At 50.4% G+C, this 16,198-nt stretch overlaps 1 protein-coding gene across 1 annotated transcript in view; it reads right to left on the reverse strand.

The window, feature by feature from the left end:
• The window catches only part of LRP4 (LDL receptor related protein 4), a 40,652-nt gene extending 25,866 nt beyond the window's left edge, over positions 1–14,786 (reverse strand). The window contains exons 1-13 of the mRNA XM_047071058.1: positions 14,768–14,786; positions 8,676–8,852; positions 7,429–7,545; positions 7,046–7,159; positions 6,534–6,650; positions 6,089–6,217; positions 5,731–5,850; positions 5,199–5,324; positions 4,494–4,619; positions 4,168–4,302; positions 3,646–3,771; positions 3,080–3,310; positions 1,870–2,026 (exon numbers count right to left, since the gene is read on the reverse strand). Coding sequence (XP_046927014.1) covers positions 1,870–2,026; positions 3,080–3,310; positions 3,646–3,771; positions 4,168–4,302; positions 4,494–4,619; positions 5,199–5,324; positions 5,731–5,850; positions 6,089–6,217; positions 6,534–6,650; positions 7,046–7,159; positions 7,429–7,545; positions 8,676–8,852; positions 14,768–14,786 — 1,694 coding nt within the window. The remainder of the gene's footprint in view (positions 1–1,869; positions 2,027–3,079; positions 3,311–3,645; positions 3,772–4,167; positions 4,303–4,493; positions 4,620–5,198; positions 5,325–5,730; positions 5,851–6,088; positions 6,218–6,533; positions 6,651–7,045; positions 7,160–7,428; positions 7,546–8,675; positions 8,853–14,767) is intronic.
• Positions 14,787–16,198: the final 1,412 nt, after the last annotated feature.

The following is a 16,198-nucleotide window of genomic DNA, read 5'->3' on the forward strand; positions in this document are numbered from 1 at the left end:
GGGAGTAGGAGTATAGCAATGAACAAAAGAGACAAAAATCCCAACCCTTGTGGAATTAACAATATATTATATTATTAGTTAGGACAGATACTTTTTTCTTTTTCACAATCTCTATCCCTGCCTTTTGTATTTTACACACACACACACACACACACACACACACACACACATTCACACTCACACAGGGTTTTTAAAACAGCTGACTTAGAGGACATGGCCCTCAATTGACTACATTGAATTTTTATAAACCAGAAGAACTTCCATTTAAGGTGACTTTTTTTCTAATAATAAAAATTACCATTAATTTTTATAACTCAGCTCAATCCTATGAACTAATAATAAATATACTAAAACCTACCACTATCTAAGTATATTATGCCATTTAAAATGCATCTTATTTGGGGCGCCTGGGTGGCTAAGTCGGTTAGGCGTCGAACTTCGGCTCAGGTCATGATCTCATAGTTGGTGAGTTCAAGCCCCGTGTTAGGCTCTGTGCTGACAGCTCAGAGCCTGGAGCCTGCTTCGGATTCTGTGTCTCCCTGTCTCTCTGCCCCTCCCCTGCTCGTACTCTGTCTCTGTCTCTCTCTCTCATAAATAAACATTAAAAAAAAGTTAAAATGCATCTCATTTGGGGGGTGAAATGGGTGAAAGGGGTCAAAAGGTATAAACTTCTAGTTATATAATAAGTAAGTCATGGGGATGTAATGTACAGGATGGTGACTATGGTTAATAATACAATATTGTATTACCAGAAAGTTGCTGAGAGTAGATCTTAAATGTTCTCATCACAAGAAAAAATTGTTGTAACCACTATGTGTTGACAGATGTTAACTAGATTTACTGTGGTGATGATTCTGCAATATACACAAATCATTATGTTGTACATCTGAAACTAACATAAAGTTATACGTCAATTATACCTCAATCTTTAAAAATGAGTCATTTAATCTTCGTACAGCTATAAGGTACACGTGGGTTTTTTTTTAAAGATTTTACTTATTTACTTTTTAAAGTAATCTCTACACCCAACATGGGGCTCGAACCTACAACCCCAAGATCAAGGTCGCATGCTCAACGACTGAACCAGCCAGGTGTCCGGGCATGGTTTGTTTTTTTTTTTTAATTTTTTCACTGTTTATTCATTTCTTTTTTTAAAATTTTTTTGATGTTTTTATTGATTTTTGAGAGAGAGAAAACACAAGCTTGAGAGGGGCAGAGAGAGAGGGAGACAGGAACCAAAGCAGGCTCCACACTGACAGCAGGGAGCCCAATGCGGGGCTCAAACTCACTAGTGCTGAGATCATGACCTGAGCTGAAGTCAGACGCTTAGCTGACTGAACCACCAAGGTGCCCCAAATGTTTATTCATTTCTTTCTTTTTTTTTAATATTTATTTTTGAGAGAGAGAGAGAGAGAGAGAGACAAAGCATGAGTCGGGAAGGGGCAGAGAGAGAGGGAGACACAGAATCTGAAGCAGGCTCCAGGCTCCCAGCTGTCAGCACAGAGCCCAATGCGGGACTCAAACTCATGAACTGTGAAATCATGACCTGGGCTGATGTCGGATGCTTAACCGACTGAGCCACCCAGGCAAACCCCACCACGCCGCCACCCCCCCCCCCGCCCCCACCAGGTATGTTTTTTACTCACCAATTATAAGTGAGTAAATGGAGGCAGATATAGACTGACCCAAGACCACACAGCCAATTACTACAGAACCAGGACTCAAATCCAGGTGTGTCTGGGCACAGAGCCCAGGCTGTTAACACCACACTGTGAAGAGGCTCCCCAGCAAAGTTTGGCCCAGGTGGCCTGGGAACTGTCTCTAGGGGGTGCAAGAGGGATTTGGGAGCTTGAGACACAACTCACTCACCCCTCCATGGGGTGCAAGGCAATAGCCCGGGGCTTCTCAAGGTTTTGCCACAGCAGCACCTTCCGATGGGCTCCGTCCAGGTTTGCCACCTCAATCCTTGATGTTCCTGAGTCGGTCCAGTAGAGTTTGTCATGGACCCAATCCACAGCCAGGCCCCCTGACGGAAAGAGGCAGTAGGAAGGGTCAGGGATTCAGCCAGGGCTCCTCTGTGCCATAATAACAAGTGCAAAATCTTGCACAGGGTTTTGGTTAGGTGGTGTTCTAGCCACGTGACATATACTAACTTACATAATCATCACAACAACTCTATGAGCTAGATACTGAAATCCCCATGGAGATGAAGAAATCAAGGCACAGAGAAGTCAAGTAGCTGTCCAAGGTCAGGCATTTCCTCCTCTCAGCCAACCATATTCCACATCCTGAATCCTGGCTCCCTGACCCACACCCACCACACCGGCTCCAGAATTTGCAAACTGTGGCTTAAGGTTTTGCAGAGGCACTCAAGACGTGCCGTAAGCATTTGAGTCAAGTGCGCACGGTACCGAATTCTAATCCACTTCACTGGCTTGTAGAATGGCCTGAGATTACTGAGTGAGTTCTTGTTTCTTTCTTTCTTTCTTTTTTTATCTGTAAACATTTGGATGTATCTATGTGGGTCAAGCAGAATATTCTTAATAGTAAGCAATCAAAACAAAATTCTGAATTAAAACAAATGCTAAGACTGAGAGCAAATTGTAACTGTTGTCCATAAATCTCTGATTTCAAATTATTACATTCATCAAAACGTCTCAATAATGAGCAAATGTTATAAACCTGAACCCATAAAATTAATGTATACTAACAAATGTTTTCAATGTTTTCTTTTTTTTTTCTTTTTTAAGTTTATTTCTTTTGAGAAAGAGAGAGAGAGAATGGGAGAAAGAGAATCCCAACGAGGCTCCGAGCTGTCAGCACATAGCCCAACGCAGGCCTCGAACCCACAAACTGTGAGATCATGACCTGAGCCGAAATCAAGAGTCAGACACTTAACCAACCGAGCCACCCAGGCGCCTCCTAAAAAATGTTTTCTATACTAGAATTCCATCCAAGAGTTCACTGGAAGAAAGAGATGTTCTGCTGCCCAAGGTTTACAAGCCATCATCCTGTTCCTTCCCCGGTTACTTTGCACATGGTGTGGCCCTGCCCTTCCCCACAGGGCCTCATTCCCTACCTGGGCTCTCGAGCCCTGTAGACACAACCTCCTCCACGTTGCTGCCGTTGAGGTTGGCACGGAGGATCCGGTCCAGGGTGACGTCTGACCAGAAGACAAGCTCGCGTCGGTGGTGGAAGTCAAGGGCAATGGCATTCTCCAGGTTGTTGAGCAGCAATGTGTACTCGGAGCGGTGCGGCAGCACCTGCCGGATGTCGATGCGATTGGCGAACAGCAGCACAGGCTCCGGCCCTGGGACGTGGCATAGAAATGGGGCCACCACTGGGCTCCAGAGCTGCTCCTGACACCCTTCGTCATGCATCCCCAGCTCCTCAGCTGATGAGTGGGGCCCCTTGCCCATGTCCAGAACTGTTGGCATCTGTACTAGAAGAGTAGGAGCCTCCAGAGCATACTCCCCTCCCCGCCCCTCCCCAGCAGTTTTTCTTGGGGCTCAGAATGCAATTCACAGCTCCGTTTTACTCAGATGAAAATCTCTCTACCTCTCAGCAAATGCCCAAGTACTGGAACACCGGGATGTCTCTATGCTCGGCCCTCTGCCCACCTAGCCGAATGCCAACACCCCTTACCCAGAGCCTTGCAGCTGCGCCGGTCGGGCCGGAGCTCGTAGCCTGCTTCACACCAGCACTGGAAGGCCCCTTCGCTGTTGGTGCAGCCCTGGCTGCAATACCCCTCCTCCGCACATTCATTCACATCTGGGAGGACCGAGCAGGGTCAGGAGATCTCCGTTCTGCCATCCTCCCCCTGACAACCCCCCAGGCTGACTAGTTGCTTCCCGGCCCACATACCCATCTACTTTCCAGGCCTAGTGGGAAGGCTATATAACAAGTGGTTAAGGGCTTTAAGGGCATGGAGACCCGGGCTAGAATCCCAACTCTGCTATCACCGGCTCTGTGGCCATCAGTAAGTTACTTAACCTCTCTGAGCTTCAGTTTCCCCAGCTGGGAAACAGAAGGGACAGTCCCCACCTCCTAGGGTGATGACGAAGAGAGGTTACGTCCGTCAGATGTTTGACCCAGAGGAAACATAGCTGCCCGTCCGCTGCCCCTGCCCAGGATCCTGCCCCTGATCCAAACCAGGCCCCAGCTCACCCTGGCACATGTGCCCATCCTCGGTAAGCCGGTAGCCTGTGTGGCAGGTACACTGCACTGCCCCCCGCACCATCTGGCACTTCTGGGCGCAGCCACCGTTGTTAACATTGCAGTTCTCCTCACCCGTCCGGGGCCCTGTGCCAGCCAAGCCAGAGATGGGAGTTGAGCCCAGAATCCTCCCCCAGACAGCCAACTTGGCATTCCACCTGGACCACGAAGAACAGCTCCCGAGGCTGCAAGAATCCCTAGGGAGGATTCTCTTTGAACCACATGGGTGGGGTTCAGCCACACACCAGGGGCCAGGCCCGCCCACTGGGGACACTCACGGCAGTTCTGCTGTGGGCCTTCGTCACTGTTGTCACCACAGTCGTTGACCCCATTGCACAGCTTCCTCTGCCCGATGCAGCGCCCGTTCCAGCACAGGAACTGGTCTGAGGCACACTGGGGGCTTCCTGGAGAGGGAGGGAGGGCCGGCAGGGAGGGAGTGAGAGGCAGGTCACAGCAGGGCAGGGCTTGGGTCAACAAAAGGATGGGAGCCTGTCATTTTCCAGGGTGAGCTGGAGACAGAGGAGACTCAAGGTGGGAGGGTCGGGGTCCAAGGCAGGAAACAGCTCAGACAGGGCTGGCTGAATGTCTACATTCGTTCTCTCCCCCCAGGACGCCACGGTGGGATGTTGAGGACGTGGGACAGATTGAGAGAGTGTGCCTGTGTGTCCAGCACCCAGTGTGGCTAGGGTGGTGGGGGATGCCAGCCACGGAGAATGGTCCCTGCTCACTAGGGCCAGAGCAACAGGCCATGTATGAGCTAGAACGTGAGAGGCTGCTGCTGCTGTGGTCCAGGCCATAAGGCTGCAGAAGGTACACCTGGATTTGACACCGGTAACGAGAAGGGCAGGCAAAATCAGGCCACAGGCAAGATCAGACTAAAGCATCACTGTAGCCCGATGGCAGCAGCAACATCCTCTTTCCACCCCTGTTCTCCAATCCCATCACGGGTTTAAGGGCCTGGGGGTACCCCTGGGGCACTCCACCTGTGTTCTCACAGTCCTCTTCATCACTGTTGTCTGCACAGTCATCCTCCCCATCACAGCGCCAGGACAGGCGGACGCAGCGACCTGACCGACAGCGGAACTGTTCCGCGGTACACATGGAGGTGGCTGGGCAGAGCAAAGGCCTCATGAAAGGCTGACCCCATTTTGGCCCGAAGCTCCACCCGGCCACCCCAAAATGCATTTTGTGGCAGCATCCACACCAGTCTTCTTGTCATGGTTGTTCTGAATGGTATCTCTGTGCAAGTCAGAAAAAGGCAACCTTTCCTCAAGATGCTCACCACCGTCTGCTAGAAAACTGCCATGATGAATATATAAATCTATATAATTATAGAATAGGTAAGTTTCCCGCGTGACTGGCATCGCTTTGGACATAGCGCCTCTGTGCCGTGCCCAACCTACACCACTGTACAGGACAATCCTGTCCAATCTGTCTTTATCAATGGTGGCCATTTTGGCTCCACAAGCCCTTTCCCTACTTCCAGACCAGACCTTGGACACTGGCCCCACTCACTGCAGTTGCGCTCATCAGACTGGTCGTCACAGTCCGCGTCGCCATCACAGCGCCAGCCCGCGTTGATGCACAGGCCACTGTCACACATGAACTCCCCAGAGCGGCAGGGCTGGTGGGAGGCTGGGGAAACAGGACAGACTTCTGTCTCTAGCCTGTCCATGAACACAGGGTCCATAGCAGAGCAGAAAGCCGGGCCCCAGCACCCGGCTCCTCCCTCTCTGCCCGACAGGGACCAGGGAATCCAGAAACTCCTCCCTTGAGCTCCGGCTGACACCTGTGCCTTACCACCCCAGGAGTTCCTTGGGGCCTGGCCTCCCCCTCCCTCCCAGCTCCGCCCCCCGCTGGCCAGAGCACTCACAGCAGTCGGCCTCGTCAGACCAGTCCCCGCAGTCATCATCACCATCACAGTGGTAGATATCGAGGATGCAGCGGCCGTAAGCACACTGGAACTCCTCCAGGTTGCAGGGAGGCGCTGGCACTGCTGAGGCTGGAAGGCAGGCGTGGGGGACAGGGAGGGGCGCACGCTCAGGCCCAGAGAGAGCTCAGAGGCCCAGACTCCTCCAAGAAGGCGGAAGACGTTCAGGCAAGGGAAGCCGGTTTCACGTGGGACAGCCCTGTGAGACTTCCGTATGCTGCTGGAGCCATGGGGACCCTCCCTCTGCACCTGAGGAATCTGCTCCCACCCTAGCTCAGCCTCGGAGGAACAGTTTCGTAAGAGCCTGCCCTCCTGGCCCACTGCACGTGCACCCCTCTGCCCATAGGATCCTGCCTCCTGCCCCGGCCTGAGTTCTGGGGCCACTCACGACAGCTCTCCTCGTCAGAGCCATCTTTGCAGTCGGTGTCACCATCGCAGTACCAGTGCTCAGCGATGCAGCTTCCGTCACTGCAGCGGAATTCCTTGTCAGAGCACTTGCGCATGTCTGGGGGACGCAATGGGACAGCGATCCTGCAGGAGCCCGACAGGACAGGCCGCCCTCCTAAGATCCTCCCCGACTCCCACCCACACTGCCCCTGTGGGTCTGACCCCATCCCTGGAAGACACCACGGATTTGGTGCAGACCGTCTGGGGAAAGCCGCAGCCCTGGAGACATGGGGCCTTGGGTTCCTGTTCCCCTCGAGGTGGTTCGCAGTGTGTGGGGGGAGGGTCTGGACTGTTCTGCCCCTCCCACCTTCTTCCAGCTGCTCCAGACGTCTGGGCAGTTCAAGGTGTGGCAGTGTTAAAGCCACTGCTGCCCTTCAACCCCCCCTCCTCCCGCCCCCGCCATGGCCAGACCACCAGCAGCCATCCTGCCCACCTCCCTGGAGCTCCACTCACCACACTGCTCATCACTGTTGTCCCCACAGTCGTTGTCACCATCACAGTGCCACAGGCTCCGGATGCAGTAGCCGTTCTGGCAGGGGAACTCATCCTCCTCACACTCCCGGGGGGCTGTGGGGTACAGAGCAGTCAGGCTGCTGCAGACAGCGGGGGCCCAACAGAAAGCCCCACGGACCAGAGCAGTCACTTCTACACCACCCAGAGGGATCTGAAGCAGGTGGCAGTTTCTCAGGCTCATCTAACCAAGAGGGAAGGTGAAAGGAGGGGCAAAGAGCAAAGACCCAGGAAGTGATGTGGGCCTGGGGCATCATTTTCTGATTGAAAATCCCTTCCCAACAGAGCCTGACGGAGCCCGCCTGGTGCCCATCACCAGCACTCACGACAGTCCTGCTCATCTGAGTCGTCTTCACAGTCGTTGTCCCCATCACACACCCAGGAGCGGCGGATGCACTTGCCATTGTCACAGTGAAAGTCAAGAGGGGAACAGGTGGGCAGCACTGAGTCCCAGGAAGAGAAGGGAACAGGGAATCTGTCTGAGGCAGGCTCCACTGGGCCGGAAAGCCTTTGCCAACACCCCTTATCCCACATCTCCCCGTGTGAGCCACAGTCCTTCCTCACAGACTCCCATGCCTGATGGAGGAGCTAGGCAGAAACCCCAGCTAAGAAGCCAGAGCATTAGCAGGGAACAGCGGCGAGGGATTCACAGGGCAGGGCAGCCCAAGAAACTCAAAACCACTAAGAGAAACATGAGCAAGAAAAAAGAAGTGTATTTTTTTTTCCTCTTGTTAAATGATGATTAACACAGCTGGGCTCAATTTCCAGTTCTAGAACTCATCACTTACCACGCCGAGCAAGTCAGTTACCCTCTCTGAGCCACAGGTTGTCTGACTGTACAATGGGGGTAATTATACTTGGCTCACAGAGGTCTTTTGAGATAATGCACATGACAGTGCTACATGAAAGGTGAGCCATGTATCATCACAATTAGCTGAACTGGTTAGGGTTAAGGTCCAGGTTGTAGCTTCAATCTTATTAGACTAATTAGCCACCTTCAGACACAGGTGCTACAGCTTGCATCCCTAAACCCAGACAGCTGGCTCAGCAGTGATATTTCTATAGATCTGAGGCAGGAGGCCCTAGCCTGTTGTGCCTATATTACTTACTACACTAGGGGAAAGGAAGGTTTAAAGAGAATATAATATTTCCTAAAACTTATATTATTAAAAAAAGATATGATTATACAGAATACTAACATAAGAAACACAGAAATAATCTGCATCCACGTATAGTATGCACATTAAAAAATGCACAAAAATACACAAGCATATATTCATGTAAATACAGAGATCCATTTAAAGAGACTGCCTATAGTTTCAAGGGTGTTTTATTCCATACTTGTCACAAAGTTTGTTTTATTGGACATATATGCATGGAAATACAAGAGGACTGGAGCCCTATATATTGTGAAGAAACCACCCATCTGTCAATATCCGTCACCCTCACAAGAGTCCAACGCTCTGCATCTGATACAGCAGGTGTACAGAACATTCATCAGACCCTCATCCCCAGGTCCCTCCCCTCTTCTACTACTTCCCACCACTCCCTGGCTGGGATGGGAGGTGCTTACTACATCCGTCCTCATCGCTGTGGTCCCCACAGTCGTTGTCTCCATCACACTGCCACTGGGCGGGGATGCAGGTACACTCGCCGAGGGCACTCACCGCACATGTGAAGTGGCTCCGACCACAAGCACACTCGGGGCTGCTGGCTAGCCCTGTGCAGAGGGGAGAGGAACCAATGAGGGCTCAGCTCCTGCCTAACCACAGCCCATTCTAGAGAGTAGAGGAGCCCCATCTCGGGGCACTGTTACCAAGAGAGCCACGGGATACCACAGGGAGATGCAGACCATGCAATCATGCCTTCCCCCTCCTCCAAGACACTAATGGTCAAGAAGACAACCTGTGACCCTAGGTTCATAACAAGTCCAGTACCTTCTCTATGACAGGGCTTTTTGCCCAGTACCCCCAAGAGACAAGAGATGAATGATGCCACTCAGGGAGTTGGTGCCTTTGGGGAAAAGGAGCAGGGGACAGAAAGGGTGATGCTGTGAGACCTTGAGACCCTTCCCTCCAAAGCTAGGTTGAGATATGGACGCTTTTGCATCTGGCCAGGACCAGGCCCTTGGCTGTTAGCCAGGCAGGGCAAGAAATAGTGGAATTAAAATGCCGGAGCCCCTTTTGGAGTAGGGAACCCACACAGGGGAACAGGAAGCAACACAGGCTGTTGTGAGTCTCCAGGTCAGAACTCACCTTTAAGGAGGGTGACCAGAAGAAGTGGGGCTCCAGGGGGAGGGGAGCAGTCAGAGCCTTCCCATCTGTGGGACAGGCTACAGCCTAGAGGAAGGATGGCAGAAGCAGCCCCTCCCCCATCCTCAGCAGCACGCAGCTGGCCTTCCCTATTGAGCATCAAGCTATCTGCCTGGCCAAGTCCCATGACCGGCTGCTGTGCCCCCTCCCCAGCGTGCCCAGCAGGATGCCCTGGGATGGCGTGTGAATGGCTCAGTGCCCCTGCTCCAGCCTCAGCTGGAACAAAGGGTTCTGCCAGGGTCACTCTTCCCCCCTCCCCACATTCATCTAACCCGCTGGGCTGCTGCAGCTGGGAAAGAAGGGGGCCACTGCTCATTGCTCATCTCTCCCCCTTGCTTTCTTCTCCCCTTCCTCCCCTTAGCTGGGCCCTGCCCTCAGGCTGTGCGGGAACAGGGAAGGATTTAGGGCCCAGAATGAAAGGGTGTACTGTCATCCACCCCCCCACTCCCCAAAGCAATGAGAGAGCCCTGGAGCCCTCCCTCCCCACTTCAATCTCCAAGGGTAAGTGTGAGTATAAGGCATGGGTTCCTAACCTGCAGATGCATGGATGGATGGATGGATGGATGGATGGATGGATGGATGGTTGGGTGGGTAGATGGCTGGCATTTGGGACCAGTGAGCTGTTGAAACTATAGGCAAAATGTACATTTCTGGAGTAACGGACCACAGATTTCACCAGATTCTCAAATGAGACCCCTCTGTCCCCCACCACAAGCTAAGGGAATTGGTTGCCCTAGAAAAGATGCCAGATTTCCTGTGGAAAACGAAGGAATCTGTCTGAGGGGTGCAGCATCTCTTCACAGGAAGGCTTTACTCCAAGCCCAGGGTTCCTGTCTGTCCAGGTCTCCCTGCAAGTGCAGAACAGAGGATCCTTCTCCAGGGAAGCACTGACGACCCGGCTACCCCAGTCCCAGCCCCAGCCTCTTGGGCCTATTCTGAAAGCACCGATAAAGGAAGGGGCTTTTTTCACTCAGACCCTGAGCAACTTTTGGAGTGTGACCAGCTCATCACAGCTATAGGCACCACTCTCAGGAACTCTGGCTGGATGAAACCGCAAAGACTAGGTATTCCAAAGGACTCCATTCAGTGGGCCTCCCAACTGTGCAGGGAGGGGTGGTGAAGAGGAAGGATAAGACTGACTCAGTGGTTCTCAACCAGGGACAGTCTTTCCTCCGGGGGCGGGGGTAGTGGTGGTGGTGGTGGTGGTGGTGGTGGTGGTATTTGGCAATGTGTGGAGACATTTTTGGTTGTCGTGACTGGTGGTGCTTCTGGCTTCTAGTGGGTAGAAGCCAGGGATGCTGCTAGACAGCCTACAACGTACAGGGCGGGCTCCCGCAACAAAGACATTCTCCAGCCCCGAATGTCAAAGGAAGTTAAGGACACAGCAGGGAGCAGAGCTGCCCCACGTGGAGTTCAGGGCAAGGGGGTGAGGACAACAGAGAGGATGAAGGGGCCTGGGGGGAGGGGGAGAGGAGAAAGCCCTGGACCTGGAGCAGACAGACTGGGTTCCACCCACCGGCTGCATGACCCTGTACAGGTCACTTAGCTCCCCGAGCCTCCGTTTCCTCATTTGTGAAAGGCCACAAGGACTGGACCAGACGATAAACGTGGACGAAGCTACCCTCGTGCCCTGGCACACCAAAGATGCTCAATAAATGCAGGCTGGGGGTGTAGGGTGTGGGAGATGCAGGGACTAGTTTTTTCCAAAAGGCCTTGATTTTAAAAACCTGAGCACCGGGATTAGGAGATCAAGAATAGCAGTTTCCAGGGCCACCTGGGTGGCTCGGTCGGTTAAGCAGCCGACTTCCGTCAGGTCATGATCTCGCAGCTTGTGGGTTCGAGCCCTGTGTCGGGTTCTGTGCCAACAGCTCAGAGCCTGGAGCCTGCTTCAGATTCTGTGTCTCCCTCTCTCTCTCTCTCTGCCCTCCCCCTGCTCACACTCTGTCTCTCAAGAATAAATAAACATTAAAAAAAATTTTTTTTTTAAAAAAAGAATAGCACTATCCTGGTGTTGTGTGCAGGTCAAAAAGAATACTGAAGGTAGAGTAGCCTTCAGTCCCAGGTCGATTTTTTTTAGGGCCCCACCCCCCGCTTTTGGCGGAGTGATAAAAGAAGTCCTGCTTTCTCCCAGCAGACTTCAGGAACAAAGCATTCCATCGGGTGGGCATCAAGTTAGTTGCAGGCAGCCGAAGAGCCAGGACTTCCTGCATGTCAGAGCAACATCTGAACGTCAGCACGTGAAGGTCAGGCAAACCCTTGGCTTGGGCTTTCGTCCGGTAAACAGACACATCACACTCCAGAAAGCCAGCTCTTCTAGAGAACCACTGCCCCTCGGGATCCCCGGAGGTGGAATTCTGCCTTTTCAGTCAAGTCCTGGCTGTGAGCAGAAAGGACAGCTTTTAACCTTTTTCTAAAAAAAGAATGATGAATGAAGAAAGGAAACAAATGGGGGGGGGGCGATGGCATAGGCAGGCTTCACTTTGGAAAGTGTTAAGTTAGAGTACTCAGCTATGCTTCTGGCCTTGAAAGCTGTTTGCAGCCACACTCCCTCAGCCTTCAGCCTTTACTCAACAGTGAAAAGATCTTTCCCCAAGTGTTCCCTCCCCTTGATAGGCGAGTCGTCCAGCTTTTGGGATACATGTGAATGTGCTCAAAGGGTCTTCCTGGGAGGTGAACCAAAAGCCAATTATGACACCTCACCTCCCTTGCCTCAGTCACCTTACCAATTACTCATTGTTTTCTTGTGAAGGAAAGAAGGGAAGCATCCATTTGGTATATCAGGTACAGTGTATCATTGTAGTAAAGAGCACAGATTCTGGAGTCAGAGAGACTAGAGTTCAAATCCTGTTTTCTACCGTCAACTCTACAACTTTGAGTAAGTTGCTTAAGGTCTCTGAGCCTTAGTTTCCTCATCCATAAAATGGGAATCCACGTAAACTGCTTGTTAGCACAGGACTTGTACATGACAAAAGCTTCATAATAGTACAAGCATCATTTACTGAGTATGTATTTACGAGGTGCTCTTCAAATACTTTTCCAACTGCTTTTCATATGCTACATCATTGAATGCTCTCAACGACCCTGGGAGGTGACACAGAGAAGTCTGCCATTAGGTCACACCGGTACTATGGGTTGATGCCAGCATTCACACCCAGGCAGATTGATCCCAGGGCCTCTGCTCTTAATCACTTCATTACCCTGCCTCCCAATAAGTGGTATCGCTATTATGAGAATTTCCAAAACCCTGAGGTCAAAAAGGGGAATTCATAACACTGGGGCATCCGGATCCCTCCCCTTCACACAATCTCGATTAGCAAATATACAGTGAGTTTATGGATCTCAAAGCAGTGACGTTTCCTTCTGGTTACTGCTCCGGCTAAAGACCAATGTCTCTTGCCCTAAGGTGAAGTGGTGAAACAGGGACAGTCTGGAGCCCTAGCCCTTTGAACCAGTGCCTCAGTATGGTGCTGGTCCAGAAAGGAACAGAGCTTCTGACCACAAAGAATTATATTTTGCAGTTATTCTGTAGAGTTTGCAAGCTGCTTTTGCATACTCACTTGCATTCACCCTTAATCATTACAATAACCCTAAGTAGTTACTGCAGGCCCCACTTAAGAGGTGAGGTCATCTGCTTTGGCCAAGGTCATGGGGTAAGTAGGACAGCCAGGATGGCGGCCCCATTCTTACCCTTAGACCAGTATTCTTTTAATGGGACCTCAGAATCCAGACTTTCAACAAGCTTCCCAGATGACACCGATGCATACTAAGGTTAGAGAGGCACAGCTCTCCACCATCCCATAGAACACTCAACTGAAGGGGGACCACACCTGTCACTTAGAGGCCCAAAGTGTCGAGTGACTATAGACAGCTACAGAGCAGCTTTTTCAAGTTGAACCAGACACGAGAAGGCCGAAGGAGTGTCCTGTGAGTGCTGGGATAGGACAGTTACCAGTGGGGGAGAGATTACAACAGAAGGGGAAGAACCATCATTCATAGCAGAGAAGGGTTCTTCTTGTAACACACCAAAGCTCTCCTCTCTTCTCCTGTCCACTGGTGGCAATGGTGAGGATATAAACCTTATTTAATGAAGATAAGTTATTTGAAATGACCCTGAACTACACATCCAGGCCAATCAAGGGACCAATCCACTGATTTCAGCTCCTTGGGCAGTGGTCAGTGTCTCTAACTGAAAGGGATGCCCATGTAGCAAGACAAAAATGGCATCACTAAAAGGAGTCACAGCAAGGGGCCACTTGGAAATCTCACCTCATCCACGAGATACCTGGAACTGGGAGAACTCTGGGTGCCTATAAAACAGCCCCTGTTTCAAAGGGCAGGGCTTATGCAGAAAACATCAGAACCAACACCAAAGAAGGTAAATGGTTGGTAGAAGGAGGCCAGGAAGTGAACCCTTTCCTGATGCCGCCCCACCTGGACCCATGCGGCCCCAGATGAATTGAAAGCCCCTGGTCTGTGCTCCAGAGGCCCTTTGTGCCTCCTCTTTTGGTAGCGTTTAGCTCACTGTGGCATCATTGTTTGCTTAACGGACCAGGTGCTCTTCAGTCTCCTGGCAGTTGGAACTGTATAATATGGAGTTTTGTGTTCGTATTCACCAAGCATAGTTCAATGCTTGGTATGTAGTAGTTGATCAATACAAATTTGTAGAATGAATGAATGACATGTTCAGCTAGATTCTTGTGAGAGATTGGAGTCAAAAGAAAAGAGAGGCCCAGAATACCAAAAATAAAATAGTTATTTTCTACCTAATCTTTACTGAAGAAAATAGGAATCTTCTTTTTAAGGTGGCATCCTAGTCCTATCCAGGTCAAGTTCACTCCCTTCTCCAACAAGAGTTCCTTTCACTGGTTGTATTGTCAAGCAGTGATACTGACATGTTAGGATTCTACTTAGTTCTGCCCCTAAATCCCTAGAGGCCAGCCAACCTCATCTAGTTTCAAAATCTACCAAGTGAAGTCTTCTCCTAGTGGGCGCCTCAGTAAGGGGTAGCGTCAGACACATGATTACTGGTCCCATCAAGTTCAGCCCTCTCTTGCCACTCCTAACGATGGAAAAGAAGTTCTTAATGGTCAGCCTCCAAAGTTATGAGGCAGAGAACATAGCGTTAAGAGCATGGGAACAAAAACTAAGCTAGTTCCTGGCAGTCTGACGTGGGGCATATTATTCAAATCTCTTTATACCTTTCTCACCAGGAAAATCAGGATAAGAATAGCCCCCATCTCACATGGACGTTATAAGAATTAGTTAATTCATAAAAAGCACTTAGCATAATGCCTGGCACGTACTCAGCTCTCAGTAAACCATACCTCTTGCTATTACTCTGATAGAATTTGACCCACCCAGAACTGTCTCATCCAGCCACCCCATGATTAAGCCCTGCTGTTTCAGGGCTTGAGATGTCTTAAAGCCCTACTGTGGGCCAAGCTACAGGGCCAGCCCCAAAGGTTAAGCTAGAGGTGTGAATGGCCACGGGAAGAGGTGGACAAGAGTACTGTGGCAAGAGTCCTGCATTATTATTGTGCTTCTCTGGAGGAGCTTGAGGCGTACGGTATCCTCTACCCTTGCCCCGTTTATCATCAACCGATTCCTAGGAGGCAAGTATAGAAAAGAGCATGCAGAACCTGAATCACAGAGCAATTCAGAAATGGACTGGCTTCCTCTACTGTAACATGGGGGTAGTAACAGTACCAATAGTAGCTGGTGCCTGGGAGATTTAAATGAAATAATACACATGAAGTACACAGTAAGCAGCTATTACTGTTGTTGTTTTCATTGGTAATCCCGTCATCTTCATCTAGATGTCGCCTTTCTCTCAACCCTGTAAAGTAGCTATGACACCAGGCTGTTTCCATCCAGGTCCTCAAAAGTCTACTTACCCTGCCCAGCAGCTCAGTCAACAGATCTCACAAATCCAAAATGTGGCTGTGCTCTGTGAGGGGGCTGCTCAACATGTTGCTTTCCTCTACCTCTCAAAACACAAGGCCCATACAAGAACACATGGCTTCACAGGGGCAACAAACCTCATCTCCCCTCCTGGGAGCTTTTTAAAGCCTCCCTCTATCAAAGCACAGAAAAGTAATTCTTTGTGCATTAAGATTACATGAGGAGATGAAGACTGAAAACAGAAAAGTCAATCTGAGATGAAATATAGATAGTCTCAACCCAGATCTTTTTTAATAGCTTGGATAGAAAATATTCCATACTAAGGGGCAGTATGGGTTAGAAGCTTAACAGCTTAGGCTCTGGGTTCAAATCCTGGGTCAGTTACCCACTAGCTGTTTGATATAAACTGCTCTGAGCCTTAGTTTCCTTTCTGTAAGACAGGAACCTATCAGGACCTACCTCATAAGGACACTGTGAGGGGTAAATGTGATAAGACGAGGTCAACACCACAGTGCCAGGGATATAGCAAAAGCTTTTAAGATGTTAAACTACCCCCCAAAGTACCTTTGTAGTATTTAGACCACATGTCCCAGTTTGTGATGTAAAACTGGATTTTTCATGTAAAACTGTGGTTACCAGCAATTATTCCCTGAAGAACACAAATTCTTATTTGGGGGAGATACATTTTGGAACCATTCACTTTGACTGCCTCTCTGAGCCTATGGTTGAAATGTCTTGTTTAAAAGGCCTGGTGTGTGGGAGGGTAGGGGGAGTGGAAAGAGGAAAAGGGACCTCCCCTTTCTTATTTGCTAGGCTTATGGATATTACAACCTGGCATCTGTATCTGGTTTCCAGAAGGCTCTAGTCGACCCAACACAGAAAC

The sequence above is a fragment of the Lynx rufus genome, unplaced genomic scaffold (genome assembly GCF_022079265.1).
Source record: "Lynx rufus isolate CCGP_SWC_20201006 ecotype Redwood Valley unplaced genomic scaffold, mLynRuf1.p SCAF_9, whole genome shotgun sequence".
Lineage (NCBI taxonomy): Eukaryota > Metazoa > Chordata > Mammalia > Carnivora > Felidae > Lynx > Lynx rufus.